The 25,391-nt window shown below is 39.8% G+C and overlaps 1 protein-coding gene across 2 annotated transcripts; it reads left to right on the top strand.

The window, feature by feature from the left end:
* The first annotated feature begins 411 nt into the window (after positions 1-411).
* LOC145574705 (uncharacterized) lies at positions 412-22,614 on the top strand. Of its 2 annotated transcripts, XM_081632555.1 has the most exons (8): positions 422-666; positions 2,581-2,660; positions 3,577-3,618; positions 6,381-6,422; positions 6,626-6,709; positions 21,672-21,759; positions 22,051-22,148; positions 22,256-22,614. In XM_081632555.1, exons 1-8 carry the CDS (start codon positions 486-488, stop codon positions 22,280-22,282), a joined length of 642 nt encoding a protein of 213 aa, XP_081488681.1. In that variant the 5' UTR covers positions 422-485; the 3' UTR covers positions 22,283-22,614. The 2 variants fall into 2 exon arrangements, with proteins under 2 accessions (XP_081488682.1, XP_081488681.1); XM_081632556.1 differs by lacking the exons at positions 6,381-6,422; positions 6,626-6,709; positions 21,672-21,759; positions 22,051-22,148; positions 22,256-22,614 and adding an exon at positions 4,023-4,497 and having other exon boundaries at positions 412-666.
* The last annotated feature ends 2,777 nt before the right edge of the window (positions 22,615-25,391 follow it).

Genomic DNA, 25,391 nt, shown 5'->3' with positions numbered 1-25,391 from the left:
CACAAGAGTCCAAGTAAGAGTTGATTCAGAGGTTGTGGTTCGACTGTTAGAGGACACTGATCCTGCTAACTCTCCTTTTATACATATTATCCGAAAATGTAAATCCCTCATGTCTAGGCAAGGTTGGGAGGTTACTATCGGACACTGCTACAGGGAGGCTAATAGAGTTGCTGATTGGTTGGCAAACTATGGAGTCCGAATGCAGCAGAAATTGGTTATCTTTGAGGCGGTCCCGGAGGATCTTCGTGCCGTTTTATTGGAGGACCTTATGGGAGTGGCATTTCCGAGGATGGTGCCACGGAACTAGTTCTTTAGTAGTTTTGTTTTGTTCCTTTTTTGCTTTTGGTTGTTTGTTTTTCCTTTTCTAGCTTGTTTAGCTTTCTATTTCTTTTGGGGCTTGCCCCTCGTCTACACCAAAAAAAAAAAAAAAAAACGAATTTAGAAATTTATTGTGGATAGAGCCCATAGAGGTGTGAAAGTTCCATATGGCTTCTGCTACAGTAAATGGACTGTCTCTGTCCATGAATGGGTTTGCCTCAAAGCTCAATTTTCCAACTTCATCTTTCCTTCCAAAATCTCACTCATTTCCTCAAATTTCACCTCCTCCTTCTTTCTCCTCTTCTGGGTTGAGCAAACTTCACCCTCTTTTGAGAGCTTCTTCTGAAGGTACAACCATTTTTATTAACCTTTGCATTTTTATTAATCTTTCACTTTCTTTTAATTGCCATTTCTGGGTTTCATCAATCATGTCTTAATTAGTTTTTGCTTCATTCTTTTGCCATCAACATTTTTGTTTTCTATTGTATTAAAGTGATTTGCATTTGGGTAGTTGAATTTGGGTTCGAAGTCCAATTTTATGCCCAGTATAAATACGGGCAGGTATATTAAGTAACAATTTCGTGATATAACCGTAGTCGAAATGATTGAATGTTGTTCATGTTGCAATCTCTAATAAACTCTACCAAGTTGATTTGTTATAAACTTAATCGAATCTATGTTCAGTAGCTGATTAATTTTAAAAAGATTTTTGTATGGAATTGTGAAATGCTTGTACGAAGTATGCCTGAAATCAGTGTAGGACACTTAGCTTGATGATTCAGCAACTAATTGGAATAATTAAGTTGGTTACTAATTGGAATAATGAAGTTAATTATACTAATTGGAATAAATTATGTTGGATAGCAAAACAAAAAAATGTCATTAGGAATTTTGTTTAATTTTGAACGAATAGTTGGATATCCCAGAAGTAATAAACATGTGTGGAAAGCTTTGATTGAAACACGGAGCCATTATTAGAAATCATCCCAATATTTTCAAGGTGAACATATCGCCTTGGATAATCATTAATTTCGTTGATGGGACAATCATAATATCATGCTCCTTCCGTCCCTTAATGTTCCCCCCCCCCCCCCCTTTTTTTTTTCCGCAGTCTCCATGAACACGCTTGACCATAATATCTTGAATTACGTGCGGGTAAATCAATCAAAGCGTTAATCCCATAAATGGGGTCGGCTAACATGAACCAAAAAGTAAAAAAGCAAACGGTGCAAACATAAAGGGATGGAGGAAGTATTAGATTATTAAGTATATTTGGAAGCTTGTGTTTTGAATCCATGTGGAAAAAATTCAGGTGGGAGGACAATGCTAAGGGAGTCTTGCCTTTAGATTATTGCTGCATTAATTGGGCTTACATGCTTCCTTGCGCACTTGAGAGAAAGTATTAGTGTATACCAGTATACCACTATGGGGCATTGGGGACGAATTTCAAGATAAACAAATAATTACTTACTCTGTTATCGGCCTTACATCAATGAACTGCTAACAGTGTTAGTTATTCACTGTTTAAGTGTCTTGGGGCTTGGAAAAGCGGTCTAATACATTACAGGTATACAGTCATTACTACTCACAAACATAATAGGAGCAACGTTTTCTACGGATAAGGAAATTGTAGTATTTACTTGAACTTTTTAATTTACAGTGTCTTTGAAGATGGTGTCTTTTGGGTGGATATGAACTAGCTTTTCTGGTTAAGTTGTCTGTATGATCATTTGATGTTCTGTGTACATATTACATCTGAATATCTTTTTGTTGGTTTTTGAAATGATATATCTGATGAAAAAGGAGAGTTATAAATGTGGTGTTGTAAAATAATTAATCAGCTGATCCATTTTTTCATTATAATGAAAAAACTCTTCCTCTTATGGCTTCATATCCTAATGTTTAGCTTGCCAGTACTTCAGCTTATCAAATTTGGTACCTATCTGTAAGCATGATGGCAAGTTTCACATTACTTGAAGAAACTGCCATGTAAGGCTAGCAAGAATTGAAGAAATGAAGAGTACAGTGAGGTTTTTTGGTCGAATAGTAGTGAGGATATGATCACTTTTTTCTACTTATCTTGAATAATAAATTAGGGAGATGCTATATACTGTATGGTGAGAAGTACTTAACATAAACCTTTCTTAAAATTTATATGTTAAATTGCAAAGTCTTTGTTTACGAATGATAAGAAACTGAATTACACATAGGCTGGTCTTTTACAGTTACTGCATTGATGAACATTTCAACTTAATCATATAGGACTTCAAGTTCCAAGTGAGCTAGATGAAGATTCAAAGTTTGTTCCTCTGGAAGCTGAAGAACCCAGCTATGGTCCCCCAGTAAGTTAAGATTAGTTAACTTTACAGAAAATTACTATGTTTACTGACTACTCATGTGAATTGCAGCAGCTTTCTGCTGATAAATGCTTGTACTATCAATGTGTCAAAGGATAGAACTTTGGCTATCTGAAACCCAATTAGCCAAAATGCATTTAAATTTAACAATTATTCAAGTGCTGCATCATTCTTGTAAAAAACTCATAAATCGATTTGAAGGAATATGTTTTTATTTTTTCAAAGATATTGCTAGAATATTGTCATCTTTGAGGGGGAGGGGGTATTTTCTTCACTTTGTTCCCATCCACCTCCAAATTCCTCCTTTTGTTTTTTTTTTTTAAACCTTCTCTCCTCTATTTCTTTTTATTTTTTTCTTTTCCCCAAATATGCTAGAGTCAAACACCATTCTTTGAATTGAAATTTCTACAATTCTGCAGTGTGAAAGTGAGAGATTTGAAGGAATTTAGAAATATACGGGGTGGGAGAACTTGGAAGGATGATGTAGAAAGGAAGCACCTCATGAAAATAATACGAGACAAATTTAAAAAGGTCTCTTAAGTTGAAATACTGAGTGGAAAAATGAGTTGGGTGCTCAAAAGTACCTTGAGATGGTACTTTGGGTATATATGAGGGAATTGGAAGTGCAGTTTTGTATATGAATATCCAGGGGACTAGAGGAGACTCTTATAAACACGCTCATATTGCCAGATTTTTAATTTTAAAAATATAAAAATAATATAAATATAAATATAAATGAAGTACATGAAAGCTATCACAAAGAAAAGTTAAAATTGTCTCATTTTGTATGTACTTTGATGTTAATTTAGTGATAAAACTGTCAATCTGAAGTATTCATTCGCAGAGTCTGTCTGTTGTTCTGTAACACTTGTACTTTGTATAATGTATATTCCTGTTACAGGCTTTACTGCTCGTGGGTTTTAAAGTGGAAGAGGCAGATAAGGTAATTTCCTTGGCTAATTGTACTTGGTGAGATTCACCGCTGCTCTTCTTTGTTTTATCCTTTCTTCTGGGTGGAAAGTAAGAAAGAAGTTCATGACCTACGGGGCTACATAATTTCATATGAATTTGGTAATTTAACATAAATCAAACTAAGCTGGAAATTTTCTTTTGGAGGTTATCAGTGAAAGAAATTAATAAAGAAACTTGATTAATCTTGAAAGATTTTAAAATATTGATCACAAATTCATCTAGAGAAAGCTAAAACTAAGTGTTTCTCTGTCTACAATGCTAAGTTAATCTAGGGGATTATCATCTAATTAAATGTACTTAATACAAAGACCAAGGTCCTATTTATAGAAAATAAGAGATATGAGTGACTAATGAGGCATGTGCCGGGAGCTGCAGGTGCGCCCAGCCACGGCTGCGAGGGTACGTCCTGGGGCAGACTCTCCCACGCTGGTGCCCGTGCTGCCTACGCTTCTGCTTGTGCTGCACGTGGTTTCCAATGCTTGGTCGACGTATAACAGCACGGACATCGGGTCCAACGGGTCCACGCTGCGCCAACCTGGCCGATGCAGTGATGCACCTCGGATCAAAAGTAGAGCACCGTGGGAGTGCAGGGTCTGCTTGCCCGAGCCGCTGTCCGCGCTGCGTTGGGTGCATGCCTTGACTGCAATGGCTGTTGCTTGTGAGGCTTGGTGAATGGCTGAAGGACAAGGGTGGATGAAGGATTGGCTGCTATCATCAATTAAGGGGTCGTTTGGTTGGATTATTTGGAATGGGTTCAAATGGAGTTAGAATCCATTCCATCTATTTTTTTTGTTTGGTTGAGCTTTATAGTAATGGAATCTCATACCCAAGGAGTCTTAATTCCACCTCATACCTATGGAATCCCATTCCCACCTCTCCCCCTAAGATTCACATTCCATTCTTTTAATGAAGTAAATAATCCATTCCAACATTAAAACCAAACAACTTTAGACTAGTATGGGTTTTAGAATCCATACCTTTCTAGTACGGGATTCCATACCAATCCATTCCAATATAATGAACCAAACACCCCCTAAGCTTGAATCAAGCTTGAATAGCGCCTTGTACTCCAACGCTCACCTACACACAAGACTAAAGACAAGTTGTGATCGAGAAATAAAAATAAAAAAAAATAGAAATAAAGCTATATTAAACTAATAACATTAACTATGAATCCAAGAAAATAAGAAATACTCCTAATATGAATAAAGTCAAGGAGTATAAAGGAATGAAACGAAAGTAAACTAAAAACAACTAAAAATAATGAAAAACTCAAATTTAAAATAAATAAAGAAAAAAAAAAGAAAAAGAAAAGGAGGAAGAGAAAATTATTAAAAAAATAAACTCGAAAATGACTCTAAAACTACCCTATATAAATGTCGCTTATCAGGATATCCAAGTTCTATTAACAACTGGTAGCTTTGTCATAGGTTCCAACAATTTTAGACTATTTTCATTTAGTTTCAATAAATTCTGATAGGTAAATGATGAAAAACGTAAAACCTAAGTGGATGAAAGGAATAGCTGCAACTGTAGTTTATTGTAATATCAGGTAAAATGGACCTAATGGATATCATTATAGAGATATTGACCCAACTGTTATGGGACATTTTGTACAACTGTTGACCGACATTGACATTCAAGACCAAGATATACAAGACCATGTCAAGATAGTTAGTAGTGGTCCCTAAAGTCAAGGGGAAATAATAGGTCAACAAGAATAATTCTTCAATGTTGTTATTACGTATCTACAATCTAAGCAAGTCCAAGTTCATTGGAGACCAAGTAAAAGGGATAACCGCTACTCCCACTATTTGAGGATGTGGTTGAGGAAATCATGCAACAACCACCCAAAGTATCTCACAACCACGGTGCTGCTACATTGAAGCTCTATAAATAGGAAAGCCCTCTTCCCATGAAGAAGACACATCCTACGTACATAACCTCCTGCTAAACATACTACTCCTTTATTCCCATGCAATTTCTCCAACCTCCATCCACATGGACCTTCCACTAAAAGTGTCATTGCTCAACTACTATATTTTAATCCCAATACCACTCTCCTAAAAGACCACTACTGCAATGCATTTCCACAATACTACTTAGCCTATTACGCCATATACACCCTGCCGTACTACATACAAAGTCCATACTCCCTGTTTACTTGTAATTAGCTCCGTATATTTCTATAATTATCGTATACATTGTAATTGTAATGTTTGGCTTCATGCCCATATTATAGTGGATTGGTGGCCTCATTGCCACCCGCGGTTTTTACCCACCTTCATTGGGGTTTTCCGCGTCACCATATTTGCCTCCCCTCTCTTTCTTTATTTCTTCCGTCATTTATTTTCCGCATCCAACATTCCTTATTTTAATCTAGTTGATCCGTAGCCCGTATCCCACATCAAATCCTACTTGACGAAATTTTGCATAAACACCAACTAAAATCCTTCTGCCAAGTCTCAGCTCCAAGAACTGCTTTCAAAGATGTCTTACTCAAACATAAAAAGTATTGTTGAATTTTTTTTTTTTTTAACTTCTTGTTTTCGATGTGCCTAAGTAGTATTTAATATGTAGAATTGTCATGCCTAGTACTACAATCCGTATGATAAATACATTCTCTTTAATCCTTAAATTTAAGCCTTCCACAATGTTTTGAAATTCCTTGTTTTGATGTGACTGACTGGAGATATAGGACACATGGTTCTGAAAAGATTCAACTTACTGCAGATACAGCAGCTGCTGAAGGAGTTGGAAGGGGAGTTTTTACAGGTATGATAAGAATTTTTCCTTTTCTTATTCGTAAGTTATCAACAGGGAAACATTCTTCTTGGGAGGAAATAATACACAACCTTGGAAAAATAGTGTTCATTTTTGCAAGATTTTTTACAATTTCTGTGTAGTTGTTGGGTGTAGCTCTCTGCTGTGTATTTTGTAAAAGTCGTTCTTTTTAATTGTTTTAACTATTATTGCAGGTTATCTACTGCACTGAAGACATGATTACTCGCTCACTTTGGGATGCAGTGAATACTAAACAGCATGATTTGGGGAATTTGAAGGTTAGAAATTAGCTTTGTTATCTACTGCTAATAGCATGCTCTTTGTAGAGAACGATAGAGAACACAGGATGACTCCTGTTGGAAGAAGGGTGGACTGGGGAGGGGGGGTAAATTAAGTTTTCTAATTATTTGGAGCCAAACTTCACTCAAATTATGTTCAAGTCCCCTATGGAATGGGCAAGTAAGTAGTTTTCCCAAATTGACATTTCAACTGTTCTTCATTGGTGTTGGTAAATGTTCGTCCGTGTTTTTGGAATGCGTTAAATATATCAAAGGAGAAATAATAGAAAAGGAAAGAAAAAATGATTTAGAGAAGTGGAATACCAGCAATTTTGAGGGGTGGTCTAGGATCAAATTCTATTTACATCATTTGTTTTTGTGGTTCTCTCTACAATACTATAAAAAAATTTATTACAAAAAAAAAAAAAAAAAAAAATAGAGGAAGACAGGGAGAGGAATAAGAGGTAGAACCGTAGAATTTATTTAATTTCAATCGCTCATTTTCTAGAAAAATTATATATTCTGTAATTAGGTAGTCTTAAAAACATATTCAGCAATATAAAAACATATTAACTTTTTAAGATTATCTATGATCTTTCCCAACAGTCTAGTACCAAAGCCGGATACATACTTACACGTGTAAAGCAAAATAAAAGATATGATTATAAGCCTATGGGGAATGATTAAGTTGACAGCGTCCAACTTTTTCATATGGAAGTCTTGAATGGAGGATAATCTTTATTGTAAGGATTTGTGTAAGCCCAACGAGGAAGACACTTAACCGGAAAATTGGATAATCATAAGGCTTTTAGGTTGATAAGACAACATATTGATCAAAGCTTTTTTAAACATGTTGCTAATACTGATGCTTCATTAGTCAATAATGTATGAGAGAAAGAAAACTTTGAATAAAGCTACATAGCTAGTTTGTCTTATATACTCCCTCCGTGTTTTCATAAGTGTTACATTTTGACCGGCACATAGTTTTAGGCAATTTAATTGACTTAAATAAAATAAGAGGTAAGTGGGGTAGTTGGAATAATAAAAAAAATTGTAAAAGAAAGATAGTGGGATTATTAATTTATTGAAAAGTAATGAATGTGAGAGAAAAAAATTAATAAAAAAAGTAGTAGTGGATTTGGGTGAAGACCATGAGAGGAGAGAGATATAATATTAAAATGTATCTTTTTTCCAAAAAAAAGGAAGTGTAACACTTATTAAAACACGACTGCATTTGGTAAGTGTAATACTTATTAAAACACGGAGGGAGTACAAAAAAAGTAAAAAAAAAAATAGCATGACACATGAATGAATTTGAAATTGTTATGAGAAAATATAGAAGGGAGGGAATTTGCAACGAACGTGGTGGCTCAATTTAAGATAGTTGGTCAGAAGGTTAATCTTGATTAAAAAGCATAAAGCTTGCGTACATAACAATGGCTTTAGGCCATGACTCTCCAAGGTTTCTCAATACAAATTTCTGGATTGCGTACATAATAATGGCTTTAGGCCATAATACTAGACTACTACTATTTATATTACTACTACATTGTAAGAATTGGCAAACAAAGCCTTAATTACTATGAGTACTATTCTTGTCTTCTTTCAACTTTAGCATAATAACAAACAAATTGTCTGCTTGCCTTAACGGTCCTCTACCTCCCCTTGTAGTGGCCACGACTTGTTGTGGGTTTGTCCTTGTTGCCTCTGACGTCTGCTATAGGTGAGTGTAACGGGAGGTGGAAGTGGGTTCGTTGCAACACTCCCCCCCCCCCCAAAAGCGCCACCTTGTCCTCAAGGTGGAAGTCCGGGAACTTCGCCTTGATGGCTTCGGTGTCCTCCCGGGTAGACTGGCACTCCTTGCCACTTAATTAAAACTTCCCTGCACTATGCCCAGCCTTGGACCTCATGTCCAACACGCTCTCAGGCTCGACTACAAGTTCCACCTCAGGTGTGATTTAGGTGTGGTTTTAGCTGGGAATGTCCCCAAGTGCTCTCTTAAGCTGTGACACGTGAAACAGGTAACAACAACTTATAAGCCACCTTCCCAATACGCTGCACTATCTCAAATGGTCCATAGAAGCGGGCAGCTAGCTTCTCAAAGGGCCGCTTGGCTAGTGATCTTTGGTGGTAATGTTGAAGCCTGAGGAAGACGTACTCTCCCACTTGAAATTCAACCTCTCGGCGCTTCTCATCTGCATTCCTCTTCATAATTTGCTGAGCCCGCACCAAGTTCAGTTTTAGTTCATCGAGCATCATGTCTCTTTCTTGCAAGACCTCTTCTACGGTGTCCACTGCCGTTTGTCCCACCCCAATTCACACTAATTTAGGGGGTTCCTGCCATACACCGCTTTGAACGGAGTCATGAGTGTAGAAGAGTGCGTCGTTGTATTGTAGGAATACTCAGCCAAGGCAACCAACGTGCCCACCCCTTTGGCTGCTCTCCGGCAAAACAACGCCAAGTATGTTTCCAGCCTCTTAGTCACCACCTCAGTTTGGCCATCGGTTTTAGGGTGATAAGAGGTGCTCTTCTTTAAGCCCGTCCCTTGCATTCGAAAGAGTTCCTTCCAAAACACGCTCACAAAGACTCGATCCCGATCAGTGACTATGCTCCCTGATATTCCGTGCAACCTCACAATCTCTTTGACAAACACTTCTGCACCGAGTAAGCTCTGAACGGGTGCCTAAGCCCGATGAAATGGGCATATTTAGTTAGCCGATCTACCACCACGGGGATAATATCTATTCCTTTTGATCCAGGTAGCGCCTCTATGAAATCCATGCTTATATCTTCCCATACTATCTCCGGGATCGGTAAGGGCTGGAGCAACCCCGCTGGGGACTACTGTGAGTGCTTGTTCCGTTGGCAAATCAAACAATTTCGAACATACTCGGCTACCTCTTTTCTTATACCAGGCCAAAACAGCTTTGCCCCCATTCTTAAATATGTTTTCGTGTCCCCTGTATGTCCACCCTCAGGGGAATTGTGATAGGCCTTAAGCAAAGCGGCCTTCAGAATTATGAGGGATCACCGAGATCGCTTCCCCTTTCCCTACTTCAGTCAGCAACCTTTGAATCTCCGCATCCCCTGCTATTTCTCGATTTAAGGAATTCCAATCCACCCTTTGTGCTGCAATAAGAGCCTTCAACTCCACCGCCCCATCATCCTCTCCCCTCCACGACAAGGCATCGACCACCTTGTTCGACACTCCGGGTTTGTATTGCAAATCGAAATCAAATTCGATTAATTTCCTCACCCACTTTTGATATTCCATCCCAATTTCTCGTTGTTGGGTGATATACTTTAAGCTCTGTTAATCGCTCCGGACAACGAACCTTCTTCCCAACAAGTAGTGTTTCCACTTTTGCACGGATAGACAAACGGCCATGAGCTCTTTTTCATAGATTGACTTGCTCCTACCATCGGGCCCTAAAAGACCTTGCTGTAGAAAGCCACCGGCCGTCCCTCTTGCATTAGCACGGCTCCGAGTCCGAAACCCGAAGCATCAGATTCCACCACAAAGGTTTTTGTGAAATCCGGCATAGTCGAACTCATAGCCTCCTTCAACTTTCGGAACGCCACCTCTGCCGCTTCAGACCACCCAAAATTGTCTTTTTTCAACTGGTGAGTTAGAGGGTAGGCTATTTGGGCATACTGGCTTATGAACTTACGATAATATCCAGTATGTCCCAAAAAACCTCTTAGGTCTTTTAATGACTTTGGGGTGGGCCAATCAATCATGGACTTGATTTTGTCCCGATGAACCGCCACTCCCTCTTTAGAAATGATAAGGCCTAAATAGGCCACAATCTCTTTACCAAACTCACATTTCTTTTGATTGGCAAACAAGGAGTGCTCCTTGAGTGTGGCCAAAACAATTCTCAAATGCTCAACATGCTCTTCACGACTAGCACTATAAATAAGAATGTCATCAAAAAATACAAGAACAAATTTACGTAAAAATGGACGGAATACCTCATTCATTAGTGATTGGAAAGTCGTCGGGGCATTAGTTAACTCGAATGGCATGACAAGGAATTCGTAGTGCCCTTCGTGTGTCCGGAATGCCGTCTTATGGGTATCTTCCGGTCGAACAAGTATTTGGTGATAACCGGCTTTGAGATCTAGCTTTGAAAACATTTAAGCACCATGTAACTTATCGAGCAACTCGTCAATTACCGGAATGGGGTATTTATCGGGAACAGTTTGCTGAGACCTCGATAATCGACGCATCTCCACGAACCATCCTTCTTCTTGACCAAGAGTACCGGGCTCGAGAATGGACTAGTAGAGGGCCGTATGATACCCGCTTGAAGCATTTCTCCGATGAGCTTTTCGATTTCATCTTTTTGGAATTGCGGATAGCGGTATGGTATAACGCTTATCAGGTTGCTGCCCTCTTTGAGGATTATCGAGTGCTCATGTCCCCTAACCGGAGGCAACCCTGTAGGACTTTCATACACCCCCTTATATTCCTTCATGACGAGTGCACTCTCTTTTGGACTCCTCTGCTCCTCCTCTAACCAATTCATTTCCACCAAAAGCCCCCCTTCTTCTTTTCTCAAGGTCCTAATCATGGCCTTAAGTGTGATCCCCGTCCTCCTCAAACTTGGGTCACCTCTAACAGTCACGGTCTGCCCATTTAAAGAGAAGCTTATCTCTTGAAGTTTCCAATTAGTAAGCACAACCCCTAGTTTTTCGAGCCATTGTATTCCCAATATCACATCCGAGTTTCCCAATTTGAGAGGTAAAAAATCCTCCTCTAGCTCAATTCCTTCTCCCAACTTCAAATGTACCCCTTTACATTGCCCCTTCCCTTTAATATTCTCATCGTTGCTAAGAGATACTCCAAAAACCGTGTCACCAGAAATGACTAGTCCGAGATTTTCGATGGCTTGTATGGAGATGAAGTTATGTGTGGCGCCGGAATCAATCATCACCACCACTGGCTGCCCTTTGATCATTCCCTTGAGTCTCATGGTCTTGGGATTGGATAGTCCCATAATTGAGTTTTGCAATGCACCAACCACCTCCAATCACTGTTGTGTACCGAAGAAGACAAAAGCAACAAAAGCAGCAGCAAGGACAGAGCACCCTCCCACTACCAACACAAGCAACGGCTCCTTAACGGCACAGCAGGGGTGTTGGCTTACTTTTACTATGGTAACTTAGCTAAAGACAAGTATTTATAAAGTAGAAATTAAGGCATTTGTCCACTTATGTAGTATTTGTAATAGTATAAATAGTAGTAGTCACAAGTAGAGAAGGTATCCATCCAGAAAATTGTATGAAGAACCATTGAGAGTAATGGCCTAAAGCCATTGAAGATTGTACGAAAGCTTTAAGTAATTTATGACAAAAACAACCTTCTGCTTGACTAATCCTCTGTTTGACATCCACGCTCGTTGCACTTGGTATTAGAGCAGCCATGGCCCTGACACCACTGACGGTGACCCCGGAGCGCGTGCTAGAAGAGAGGGTAGAAGAGGTTCTTGAAAAGATGAGAGACGGAGAGAACTCCTTGTAACAGATCTTGGTGAAGAACCAAGAAGAAGAAGCACGCAAAAAAAGGGCAGACGACGTGAGGAAGTGCTCGAAGGAAGAGTCGACCGCTTTCGCAACGAACAAAACCAGCAGAATTCTCTGATGACGAACAAACAAGACAAATTCTTTGATTAGATACGAGGAGTCCTGGCCACCATGAAAAATCTGGGCAAACACCCCAACACGGTGGAAGATGAAGTGGAGCAACCTCGGAACGCGGGTGGGTTCAATGAACCGCCGACGGGTGTGGGTGGCCTGAATGGAATTCGAATCGGCAGTTGGGAACTAGGAGTCGGAGGAGGTTTCCGCAACCACCACGATTCCTTCAACGACCACCACGACAACCGTGGAAATTGGCGATATCGCAAGCTGGACATGCCGGTCTTCGACAGCTCAGACCCAGATGGATGGGTATTGAGGGTGGAACAGTACTTCCAATTCTATCGGCTCACGGAAGTCGAGAAATTACAAGCGGCGGTAGTGGCTATGGACGGCGACAGGCTACGGTGGTACCAATGGGAGCACCGCCGACGTCCGATCATCAACTTGGAAGATATGAAGCTTCGAGTTCTCACACAATTCCGATCGGTGAATGCAAGGACCCTCCACGAATAGTGTGTTAGCGGTATCTCAGTCGAGTACGGTGGTAGAGTATCGGTGAAGAGAAGGCGTTGTCGTTAACCGACGTGCTGGAAAGTATAATGAAAGGACAATTTGTCAACGGGCTCAAGGAGGATATAAGGGCAGAGATCCGCATGTTGAACTTATTAACCCTAGAGGATGCGACGGATCTGGCCATCCGGGTTGAAGAGCGCAATCGGGTCAGCGGGTTAAAGAAGTCGAATGGAGCCTATGCTAAACCCGGTCCATATTCATACTTCAATCGTAGTCCAGCCACACCACTTCTAGGGACTCGCCAGCCCAAACACAAGCCCACACCACTTCTAACCCAACACCATGCCTACCAATTCTTACAGATTCAACCCACAAACAAACACCAACCCAAGCCACTCCAACACAAACACTTCCAGACTTCGAGTGCCTCTGTAAACCAACCATCCACCACCTACCAGAACCGTAGCAACCCGAATTCATCCCGATTTAACGGCGAAGTAAGGAGGTTGACGGAGAGGGAAATTCAGGAGAAGAAGGAAAAAGGGCTTTGTTTTAGGTGCGATGTTCGTTGGACCGGACCTACACATGTTTGCTCGGCAAAAGGGCTAAGTGTGTTACTAGTATAGGAAGAGGAGTGTGAGGAGAGTGGGGAATTTCAGGCCATGGAGACTCCAGCAACCGAGGAGGATGAAGGAACACCAGCCACCATTTCCATGAACTCCCTTGTAGGGATTACCAACTCCAAAACAATGATACTCACCGACACAATTCAAGGGAAACCCATGGTGGTGATGCTCGATCCCGGTGCCACCCACAATTTCATGTCCCTCCACACCATAGACCGCTTGGGGTTGACAGTCACCGGAATAGGGACTTTTGGCGTTTCCCTCGGTAATGGAGAAGCGATTAAGGGGCAAGGACAATGCATCGGGGTCCGGCTTAAATTGAACGAAGAGGTGGAGTTGAATGAGGATTTTTTGCCCCTACAATTGGGAAATTCTGACGTGATCTTAGGGATGCAATGGTTGGAAAAATTAGGGGTTGTTTTGACCAATTAGAAGCTTCAAGAAATGAGCTTTCAATGGGAAGGGAAGCAAGTCACCATTAAAGGGGTCCCGAGTCTGGCGCGCATCGGAATCATACTCAAGGCGATGATAAGAACCCTTAGGAAGGAAAAAGGGAGATTCTTATTGGAGTTGAACAGATTAGAGGGGAGGCAGGAGCAAGAAGGAAGTGACACCCCTGAATTTTTACAGGAAGTTTTGACAGAATATGGTGGAGTATTCGAGGAGCCGAAAGGGCTGCCCCCTTTGAGAGGTCATGAGCACGCCATTGTACTTAAGGAATGAAGCAACCCCGTGAGTGTGCGACCCTATAGGTATCCGCAATTTCAAAAGGATGAAATCGAGAAGCTAATCGGGGAGATGCTCACGGCCGGAATCATTCGCCCATCTAGTAGCCCCTTTTCAAGCCCGGTGCTTTTGGTGAAAAAGAAAGATGGCTCGTGGCGGTTTTGTGTGGACTATAGGGCTCTCAATAAGGAAACCAAACCGTCCCTGACAAGTACCCAATTATGGTGATCGACGAATTATTACATGAGTTGAACGGAGCACAAATATTCTCCAAGCTCGATCTCAAAGCCAGATACCACCAAATTCTAGTGAGTCCGGAGGACACTCACAAAACGGCATTTCGTACACACAAGGGCCACTATGAATTCTTAGTCATGCCATTCGGTTTGACTAACGCACCGGCTACCTTCCAATCTCTCATGAACGAGGTGTTCCGCCCCTTTCTACAAAATTTATACTCGTCTTTTTTGACGACATACTCGTGTATAGTTCAAGCAGGGAGGAACATATCAGTCTCTTACATAAAGTGTTGGTTACAATCAGGGCCCACTCTTTATTTGCCAATCTCAAAAAATGTGAATTTGGGAAGGAAATTGTTGCTTATTTGGGTCATATTATCTCCAAAGGAAAGCCAGTGGATCAAGATAAAATTGAGTCCATCAAGAGTTGGCCCACACCCAAGTCTCTAAGGGACTTAAGAGGCTTTTTAGGCCTAACAGGATATTATCGAAAATTCATCAAACATTATGCTCACATAGCCCAGCCTTTAATTGACCAACTCAAAAAGGATAATTTTGGTTAGTCGGGCAGAGACTTCCTTCAACAAATTAAAAGCCGCTATGACTGCTGCTCCAGTTCTTGTGATGCCTGATTTTCATAAGGTGTTCGTGGTGGAATCCGATGCTTCCGGATTCAGTCTGAGGGCGGTGCTAATGCAGGAGGGCCGTCTGGTGACGTTTTTTAGCAAGTTGTTAGGGCCCGGTGGCCGGAGCAAATCGATTTATGAGAAGGATCTTATGGCGGTGTGTTTAGCGGTGCAAAAATGGAAACACTACTTGTTGGGGCGGCGATTTATTGTCCGAAGTGACCAACAAAGCTTGAAATACATCGCCCAACAACGAGAGGTGGGGATGGAATACCAAAAGTGGGTGTGGAAGTTGATTGGTTTTGATTTCGATCTTAAATACAAACCGGGCGTATCAAATAGAGTAGTCGACGCCTTGTCTAGAAGGGGAGGAGAGGAAGATAAACCGGAATGTAGGGCGTTGATCACTTTGCAAGAGGTGAATTGGGAAGTGCTGGAGCAAGAAATACAGGGGGATGGGGAAATTCTGAAATTACGGGCAGCGGTGGAGAGAAGAGATAACATCTCTGGGTATTCGGTGGAGCAAGGCCACCTATATTGTACAAGGGTCGAAGAGTAATTCTGCGAAATTCAAGTCTAAAGTCCACTCTGTTTCGAGCCTACCATGATTCACCGGAAGGGGGACACGAAGGGGAAACGAAGACTTACTTAAGGTTGGCTAGGGAGTGGAGTTGGGCCGGAATGCGGCGGGATGTGTCAGATAACATCAGGGGGTGTGCGGTCTGCCAACGCAACAAACTTTCTCAACAATCTCCGGCGGGTCTACTACAAGCTTTACCTATTTTGGAGAAGGTTTGGGAAGATATAACGATGGACTTTTTTGAGGGGCTCCCACGTTCCAAAGGGGTGGACACGGTGCTAGTTGTGGTGGATCGTCTTTCGAAGTATGCCCATTTCATCGGGCTTAAACACCCTTTTACCGCATACACCGTGGCTGAGATTTTTGTGAAGGAGGTCGTGTGATTGCACGGAATTCCAGGCAGCATAGTACTGACAGAGACAGAATTTTTGTGAGCATCTTTTGGAAGGAGCTCTTTCGGCTCCAAGGGACAGACCTTAAGAGAAGTACATCGTACCACCCGCAAACAGATGGGCAGTCGGAGGTCGTGAACAAGAGACTAGAGACCTATCTTTGCTGTTTTGCCGGGGAACAACCCAAGACTTGGGCTCAATGGTTGCCATGGGCGGAGTATTCATATAATACCTCTACTCACTCATCGACCCACATGACCCCTTTCAAGGTGTAATACGGCAGGGACCCTCCAAAATTGATGAGGGTGGGAATGGGTCAGAACTCGGTGGACAAAGTGGAGGAGATGTTGCAAGAAAGGGATATGATGCTAGAGGAATTGAAGATGAACCTTTGTGCGCGTACAGAAAGTGATGAAAGGGAACGCTGATTCAAAGAAAAGAGAGGTGGAATATAAGGTGGGGGATCATTCTTTCTTAAGCTGCAACCTTATAGGCAGCGCTCTTTAGCCAGGTGACCCTTCGAGAAGCTCGCTGCACGCTTCTATGGGGCGTTTGAGATCATTCAACGAATAGGCAAGGTGGCTTACAAGTTGCTACTTCCAGAGTCTTGCCGCCTACACCCTGTGTTCCATGTATCACAGCTCAAACAAGCCGTGGGCAGTGTTCCTAGTTCACCTACAATTCCCACACAAATCACCCCGGAGTTGGAATTGGTGGTGGAACCCGAACACGTGTTGGACAGTAGGCCCAAGCTGGGGCGGAGCGAAGGATTAGAGGTGCTAATCAAATGGCAGGGTGTGCCAGAATTCGAGTCCACATGGAAAGATGCCGAGGCGATTAAGACCAAGTTCCCTAATTTCCACCTTAAGGACAAGGTGGCGCTTTTGGGGGGCGGTATCACAATGCACCAACCACCTCCAATCACTGTTGTGTACCGAAGAAGACGAAAGCAACAAAAGTAGTAGCAAGGACAGAGCACCCTCCCACTACCAACACAAGCAACGGCTCCTTAGTGGCAGAGCTGTTGGCCTACTTTTACTATGGTAACTTAGCTAGAGACAAGTATTAGTAAAGTAGCAATTAAGGCATTTGTCCACTTATATAGTAATTGTAGTAGTATAAATAGTAGTAGTCACAAGTACAGAAGGTATCCAGAAAATTGTATGAAGAACCATTGAGAGTAATGGCCTAAAGCCATTGACGATTGTATGAAAGCTTTAAGCTAATTTATCACAAAAACAACCTTCCGCTTGACTAATTCCTGTTTGATATCCACGCTCGTTGCAAGTTCATCGAGATCGCGGCTGGAGTCCCTTCTTCCTCCTCTTCTGGGTTCTCCAAGGCTACGAAATCCCCTCCATCTTCAAGTTCTTCCTCCTCCACTATAGCACACTAAGCCCTTTTGCCGAACAAACATAGGTAGGTCCGGTCCATCTTCCATCACACTTAAAGCATAGACCCTTAGCCCTCTTATCTTGCATCTCTCGCTCCGTTAGTCGCCTCACGCTGCCACTGAATTGGGAGGAGCTCGGGGTGTTTCGGTTTTGATAGGTGGTTGAGGGGTGATTTACTGAAGCTATAGAGCTGTGGGAATTCTGACTCGGTTGTGGATTATAGGTTGGGTTGGTTTTTGTGGAGTTAAAAGGTTGACAGGTGTGGTGTTATAAGGTTGGCTAGGTGTGAAGTGGGATTGGGCCGCCCCAGCTCCTAAGATAGTAGTGGCCGGACTCCTATTAAAATATGAGTATGGTCCAGGCTTAGAGAATACCCCCCCCCGTTTTCTTTAACCCGGTAACCCGATTATGCTCCTCGACCCGAACCGCTAGATCCATGGTCTCCTCGAGGGTTATCGAATTCGGCATCCGGATTTCGGCCTTCACCTCCTCTTTCAAACCATTAATAAACTGCCCCTTTATGATACTCTTAGGTATGTCAGGCAATGGAGATGCCTTCTCGATAAACACCCTGCGATATTCCACCACCGTGGTGGTCTGCTTGCTCGTGCAAGGATCCGACATTGACTAGTCGGAATTGGTTAAGGACGCGCAGCTTCATGTCCTCCCAGTTTATGACTGGTCGGCGGCGGTGTTCCCACCTCAACGTGTCACCGTCCATAGCCACCCCCTGTAGTTTCTCCACTTCTGAAAGCCGATAGAATTGAAAGTATTGTTCTCCCATTAAGATCCACCCATCTGGGTCGGACCCGTCAAACGTGGGCATGTCGAGCTTCCTATACTTGCAGTTGCCGCGGTTGTGGAACCCTCCTTCGGTTCCGAGGTCCCAATTGCCGAAACGAAGCCCGTTGAAGCCCCCAATACCCAACGGTGGTTCGTGAAAGCCCTCAGTATTCAACGGCTGCTCCACCTCATCCTCCACTGTCACCGGTTGCGCCGGCTGTTTGCCCAAGTCCTTAATGGTGGCCAAGACCCCTCGAATCTCATCGAAAAATTTATCCTGGTTGGTCTTCATTAAGGCTTTTTGCTGCGAAATCGATCGACACGACCCTCTAGCATCTGTCTCACATCGTCGATGGCTGCTCAATTTTTGCGTGCTTCTTCTTCTTGAATCCTCTTCAATACCTGTTGAAGAGAGTTTTTGCCATCTCCCATCTTATCAAAAATCTCCTCTACCCGCTCTTCGAGTGCAGCCATTCGCTTAACGGAAATCATCGGGGGCCGTAGGTGCCATGGTTGCTCTGATACCAAGTGCAACGAACGTGGTTGCTCAATTTAAGATAGTTGGTCAGAAGGTTAATTTTGATTAAAAAGCATAAAGCTTGTGTACATAACAATGGCTTTAGGCCATGACTCTCCAAGGTTTCTCAATACAAATTTCTGGATGCCTTCTCTCTACTAGACTACTACTATTTATATTACTACTACATTGTAAGAATTGGCAAACAAAGCCTTAAATACTACGAGTACTATTCATGTCTTCTTTCTACTTTAGCACAATAACAAATAAATTGTCTGCCTTGCCTTAATGGTCCTTTGCCTCCCCTTGTAGTGGCCACGGCTTGTTATTATTGTGGGTCTGTCCTTGCTTCCTCTTCTGACGTCTGCTGTAGGTGAGTGTTATGGGAGGTGGAAGTGGGTTCGTTGCAGAATTGTTGGGATAATCTCCCCAAATAGGTAAAATAATATTGATATTAAGAATGTAAATCCCTATTGTTACTGGCTTCATTGCCGACAGAGGATGGAAAACAATTTTTCAATATGTGGAAAGTTTTTTTTTTTTTTTTTTTTTTTTTTTTTTTTTTGAAACAGTAGAAAGTTATTTTTTAGACAAGGTTTCTTTTTTAATAAAGGTATACGGTATACCACATTTTCCTCTTTACTTCTCACTTCTCTATTTTTCTCCTTTATCCTTCTTCGCCTTTGGATGACTATACAGAATAATCACTTTTGGTTCATATAGCCGACCCCACTTATGGGATTAAGTCTTTGATTGATTGATATCCTTCCTCTCCCTATACTTCCATTATTCCTTTTCTTCATATGTATTTCTATAATCAAGCAAACAAAGGAAATCTTTTTTTATAATCATGTTTTCTATTGAAAATTGTTTTATTTTGGAAATGATTTTCTATGATATATGTTCTCCATCAAAACAAACGGAGCCTTTTTTTTTTTGTTATACTCTATTGCCACGGCACAGCAGTTATGTTCCTCTATTCCTTTTTTTTTTTTTTTTTGTTCTCAATTTTTCCTTGAAAACTCTTGTAATTTCAACATATTTCAGTTACTTTGAAACTCCAATACATTGCTGTTATTGGTACTTAGGTTGCACTGAATTCTCTTTTCAATGGAAATTGGATTTTAAACTTCATTTCCTTTGTTTGGTTCCCAGATAGAGTTGTTAGAGAGAAACAGAAAATGAAGCGTCGGAGAGGGAATGGATAGGAGGAGAAATAGGTAGGTAAGAAATAAAAAGGAAAGGCTTTCTATCATAGGGAAAACATTTTTCCAATCTTTACAAACCAAATGGAGGAAAATGGTAAAACCAGTTTCCTAAAAAAAGTCGTTTCCTCCCAACCTAACACAACCTCAAAGTTCAAGACCTCAATTACGATATATTGTAATCTATCCTTGAGAGCTGACTAGTTGATCCACACAAACCTGAACTTCCATAGCTCGAGTCTCTGAACAGCCCTCCAACTGTCCAAATTCACTTTCAATGACACTTACTTCTGAGCCCTCACTTTCCACTCAGAAACATGCTCCATATATTCTTCTGAAAAAGCCTGTCGGTGTTGTATATACAATGAGTTACCTCAATATGGGTTAAACACAATCGGAAGTTTGCTACTTCATCCGAGAATGTTGACAACATGCTATCGCTATTGCTAAGATCTACTCTAACCTAGGCTTCTAAGCTTAGAATTCTAACTCAGGAAACTAAAAAGCCTACAGAAATGTAAAGTGCAGTTGTTTGATTATGTGATTGATTGTCATCTCTTCTCACGATCCCTGCTGCTTATATAGAGTGATTTGATGGCAGTTATGCGTCGTGGTGTGGCAGTTATCTCCCACTCATAGCACTTTCCTTTATTCTGTTCTTCCTTGGCATCAAACTCAATCGACTTGAAAGTTGAATTTGTAATTAACACCGGGCTTAAAGCCATGTACAGTTTGGGTTAATGTGTCTCAATATTAAGCCCACTTGGTCAAAAGTCCAGTGTAGTTTGGGCTTGTTTCCTTAAAGTCGACATAAATCGAAAAATGGGTCTAACAGGGAGGGTGTGGAAAAACAGTGAGGGGAGAAAAAGAAACAGGAATTCGCTTATCAGAAGTGTCCACCCTTTTCTACAGCTAGCTGGTCTGATGAGAGAAAAGTGTATACTTCTGCAATTCCCTTCTACTCTTATTATTCTATTCTTCTGTTTAACCCATATTGAGTTGTATCTTATACTTTTGCATTGACATCACTAATAGATAGGCATCAGCCATCAAAATCCAAAATACACTTATGCATGAGCAACTAAGTAATAAACAAAAAAAAAATGTTTCTGCTGTGCTAATATCCATAATGACAATCTTCTTAAAAAAGAGTCAAGATATAATGTCAAAAGAGGTTTAGAATCAATAAAATCTTCTATGTCAATGCAGTTTTCTTACATAAAGAACATAAGTTAATTTGTGCAACAGGAGCATATTTTACATTGAGTCTTTGAAAACTTCATTGATGCATCAACATTACCCCTACATCCACTTTTTCTTTTAATTAGAAAAAGGGCAAAAAATAAAAATAAAATGATTGAATAAAGTATAAATCATTTGTTGTATGTGATGTGTCATACCTTATCTTTTAACTTGATCGTCATAGGACAATAATAAGGCGGTGTCAGTTGTTTGAAAAAATTGTATGATTTGAGATTTTAAATATTATGTTGACATGGAAGCAAAATAAGACTGAAGAGAAACCTAACTTTTATAGCTTAGTGATTAAAAGAAATCTCTTAAAGATATGTTGCTGACAAGGAGTGACCGGTGATTTTAGAATAAATTTTTTTCGATATCATTTGTAAATTTGTTCTTGTTCTGAATCTGTAGCTGCTGAACTGCTGAATGCAATTGGAAATTTCAGTACCTCATGAAGCTTAGTTTTCTACAGATTGCAAAATCAGTACAGCGGATATGCTTTCTTTCTGGACTTACTGGGGAGGAGATGATGATGTTCATAGATGCCTTTGAAGAATCTGGTATTGCACGACTCAAAAAGTATTCCTATATCTTGTCAGCTGGAAGATATACAGCCCATATTGTCAGCTTTCTTTCAGTTTTCAAGCTGTAGCAATAAATTGTTTCGTGATCTTAACTGTGATTATATGTCATAGGACCATATCCTGATAATGAAAATTAATGTATTGTGTATAAAGTATCTCTATAATCTATATCATGAGACAACTGATTTCACACCAAGGGCGAATGAGAGGCTAATGAAAATGTTTTGGTTTGTATATTTGAAAACTCTTTGTCCCATTTCCTTGCAGGTCTAGAGAATGCTGTATTCGCTGCCCATGTTCCCAACAGTTCCAATAAACCATTAGAGGAGCTGATCGGAGAGATTAAGGGAGATCATGAGATGCTGGTAAGCCTTGTGTCTACGACATTGTAACATCCTTCCTGTTTTCCATTTTCTCATTATGGTTATCATCTCTTGGCGTACACTCATGGGTGTGTGTTTTGTGTATGCAGTCTGCAAGGCAATCAGATTCTGAGTAGGCAAACGATTCACTGATTTGCTCCAAAAGATGTGAAAGATCATAATATTTGGATACGTATCATGCAAGATGCATCAGTATTATCCGCGTCCAAAAGATGTGAAAGATCATAATATTTGGATGCGTATTGAGTAATATATGAGCAAATCTTAGAAAGGGGTAAGTGAAACATAGGTAGTAACAATGATACAATGGATTTGTTCCTTTCCTCTGCTTTTCTCATGTATGTTAGTCGTCATTGAGTTTAACCAATTAAAACTAACATTTATTTATCAAGATTGATATTTTTGGATATTTTTTGTAAGTTAAAGCGAACAAGTTCTAAGTAATTCGCGATTGTAATTTTGTACTTAAGTAGTAATCACTACTTCACTATTAGTCTAAGTCTAAGTCTAAGTCTAAGTCAAGGTTACATTACATGGGATGAGATTTGATTCAAATGTGGTACGAAAACGGATACACAAAATGGTACTTTCTTCGTTTTAAAATGATCTTCTCACTTTTTATTTTGTGTGTTTCAAAATGATCTTCTCACCTTCTATTTTAATTCCTCATTTATTCTCATTATTTTCTCATATTACCCTCATTTTAATGGTCCCAATAATACATATTAAAAAAAGAAAGTCTTAATGCATTTTATTTCAAAATAATACGTAGTAAGTGGTCTGAATGTACTTGGTTTCAAAAAAAGATGGTCTCCTTGTATGTTAGTGGTTCAAATGTACTTTATTTCAAGATTCTTCACTTACCTTAATTTACACAAAAGATTCTTAGTGAGAATATCATTTTAAAACGAAGGGAGTACCTTTGGTGAAATCAGTATGATGGATTAATGACCCTAATTTCCCGAAAAGAAATTTTGTTATTTTTTCTTTGATAGTAACTCAAGTTATGGAGTGTAATCAAATATAATGGAAAATGAATAAAAATAGAAGAATAAAAAAATTAATAAGTTTCCTAATCTATTGTCACTTTTTTTTTTTTTTTTTGGGAAGACATTTATAGACTTTTGCATAGAGTATGCTTGAAAAAGGATATTGTATCATTTTTGCATAAGAAATTACAGGTGTCAAAAATCTGATTTGGTCGATCCAATCTGAAACCAAGCTGAACAAAAATCGATTTAGATTTTGACTTGACTGGACACAGTAATTAGTGCATCTAAAATTTATAGGTAAACAGACTTTTAATTCCGTTTTCTGTTTTCTAAGTAGCGGTTGAATTATACTCACAATACTTAATTCCTTTATAAGAAAACATTTCACCAATCTAAACAACTAATCATGCACACTTACAACGATCACACTTCGAAACACCTTTTTCTTGACTTGAATATATATATATATATATATATATATATATATATATATATATATATATATATATATATATATATATATATATATATGAGGGCTACAATACTTCAAGTACCTAGATAGCAATTACGGCAAATAGATAAGAATCATATGATAAAACAAAGCAAGCAGCAACTAGCTAAATTGTTTGTCAATTGTCATCACTTCAAAACTCAAGGAACCCAACAAATTCCCCCTTTTTTTTGGTGTTTAGAGAGCCACAAGGGCGGGGTGAGAATCGATCCCAAAATCCCCTGGAACTGGGAGGGAAGCTCTAACCATTTGAGCTATCCCTCACTCTCACAAATTCCCCCTTTTTAATTTGATGGTGACAAACATTTGAAGTTTTTTGCAAACAACACATTAGTTTACAAAAAACAACAAAAATATGAAAGACTCGTACCAAGGCATCAAGATCAAGGCTTTCATCAATTTTTAAGAACGGGACATCATTAATAGAAAGTTACGACTCAAGATACAAATTGTTAACTAAGGACATGTTTAGTTCCCCTTATGTTTTCTTATTTCATATCGCAATCAGGAAAACTAATTTTTGATGTACTTTATCATTTTATATATAAGTGGTTTTTTATCGCTAAATATCAGTAATTTTGTAATTAAAAAACTTATGAAAATTACATATTAATAAAACACTTTTGCTTTTGTCAAAAAAAAAAAAAAAAAAAAAAAAAAAAAAAAAAAAAATATTAATAAAACACACATTATTACGAATTTAATAAGAGTCAACTAAAATTATTGTACACATAACATTAAAGTTTAGTTAAATCAGACAATCAGATCATACTAGATAAATTCATATCAGATTAGATTAGCAAAAATAAGGTTAACTAAATAATCCCTAACTTAAGTCATTGAAAGGAAAAAATTACTAGAAGAAAAAGACTAAAGTAAAAATAGTAACTACTTCAACTGTTTCTGGAAAGTGAAAAAGGGACAAGCCCCAGTTTCTCTGACAAATGTGTTTGTATGTCAAATGGCATATCTGTAAAAAAAAAAAAAAAAAAAAAAAAAAAAAAAAAAAAAAAAACTGTTTGTACCGGTTCTCATCTTTTCATCCTCACTCCATCTTTTTCGTCCTCCTCCATACCCCTGTACTCCATTCCTTCACCCTCTATACTCCATGGAAGTGTTGTGAACATCTTCTTCGTCATCTATTATATTCGTTGCTCCTTATCTTCTTCACCCTCCTTAGTCTTTCCGGAATCAAACAAGATACCTTAAGAAAATTAGAGAAGTTAGGGCATGGGTAATCCTTAAGGATAAGGTTTATCTTTCTCTTCCATTAAAGATGTTAATACGTTTCGATTTCGTCATTAAAGGCTTTTGATTTCCATTGATGGAGGTGAGAGACTAGAGGAAGAAGAACAGTCTTGATGAGGAGGAGGAGGAGGAGGAGGCCAAATTAATACCAATTTACAGTATTAGCCCCACTTACTCAAATTGACATAAATACCCCTTTGAAAAACATACCATATTTATTAATATGAAAAATATGAATTTACCCGAGAAAAAGTGCTTGAAGGAAATAACTACTTTATTATACTTTAGGAATGTCAATGGAACAGGTAAAATAGGAGACCTTTCCTAACTTGACCTGTCCCATCCGCACCCTAGTGGGGTGGGAATGGATCCCAATTTGGTGGGTGGTGGGACAGAAATGGAGATAAAAATCATACTGCCAATCCATCATGGATGATGGGGAATTGAGGAGGGGTGGATTTTAGATTGTACCTG

This window comes from Chenopodium album, chromosome 13 (assembly GCF_948465745.1).
Source record: "Chenopodium album chromosome 13, dcCheAlbu1.1, whole genome shotgun sequence".
Lineage (NCBI taxonomy): Eukaryota > Viridiplantae > Streptophyta > Magnoliopsida > Caryophyllales > Amaranthaceae > Chenopodium > Chenopodium album.
Note: the sequence above shows the minus strand (reverse complement) of the source record. Positions and strands in the feature narration are given on the sequence as shown.

Bases quoted from the DNA above. Each gene is read 5' to 3' on its own strand.
- LOC145574705 (XM_081632555.1), top strand. From the start codon at position 486: ATGGCTTCTGCTACAGTAAATGGACTGTCTCTGTCCATGAATGGGTTT. The intron at 667-2,580 runs GTACAACCATTT...TTAATCATATAG, and splicing joins TTTGAGAGCTTCTTCTGAAG to GACTTCAAGTTCCAAGTGAG. The intron at 3,619-6,380 runs GTAATTTCCTTG...AACTTACTGCAG, and splicing joins AAGTGGAAGAGGCAGATAAG to ATACAGCAGCTGCTGAAGGA.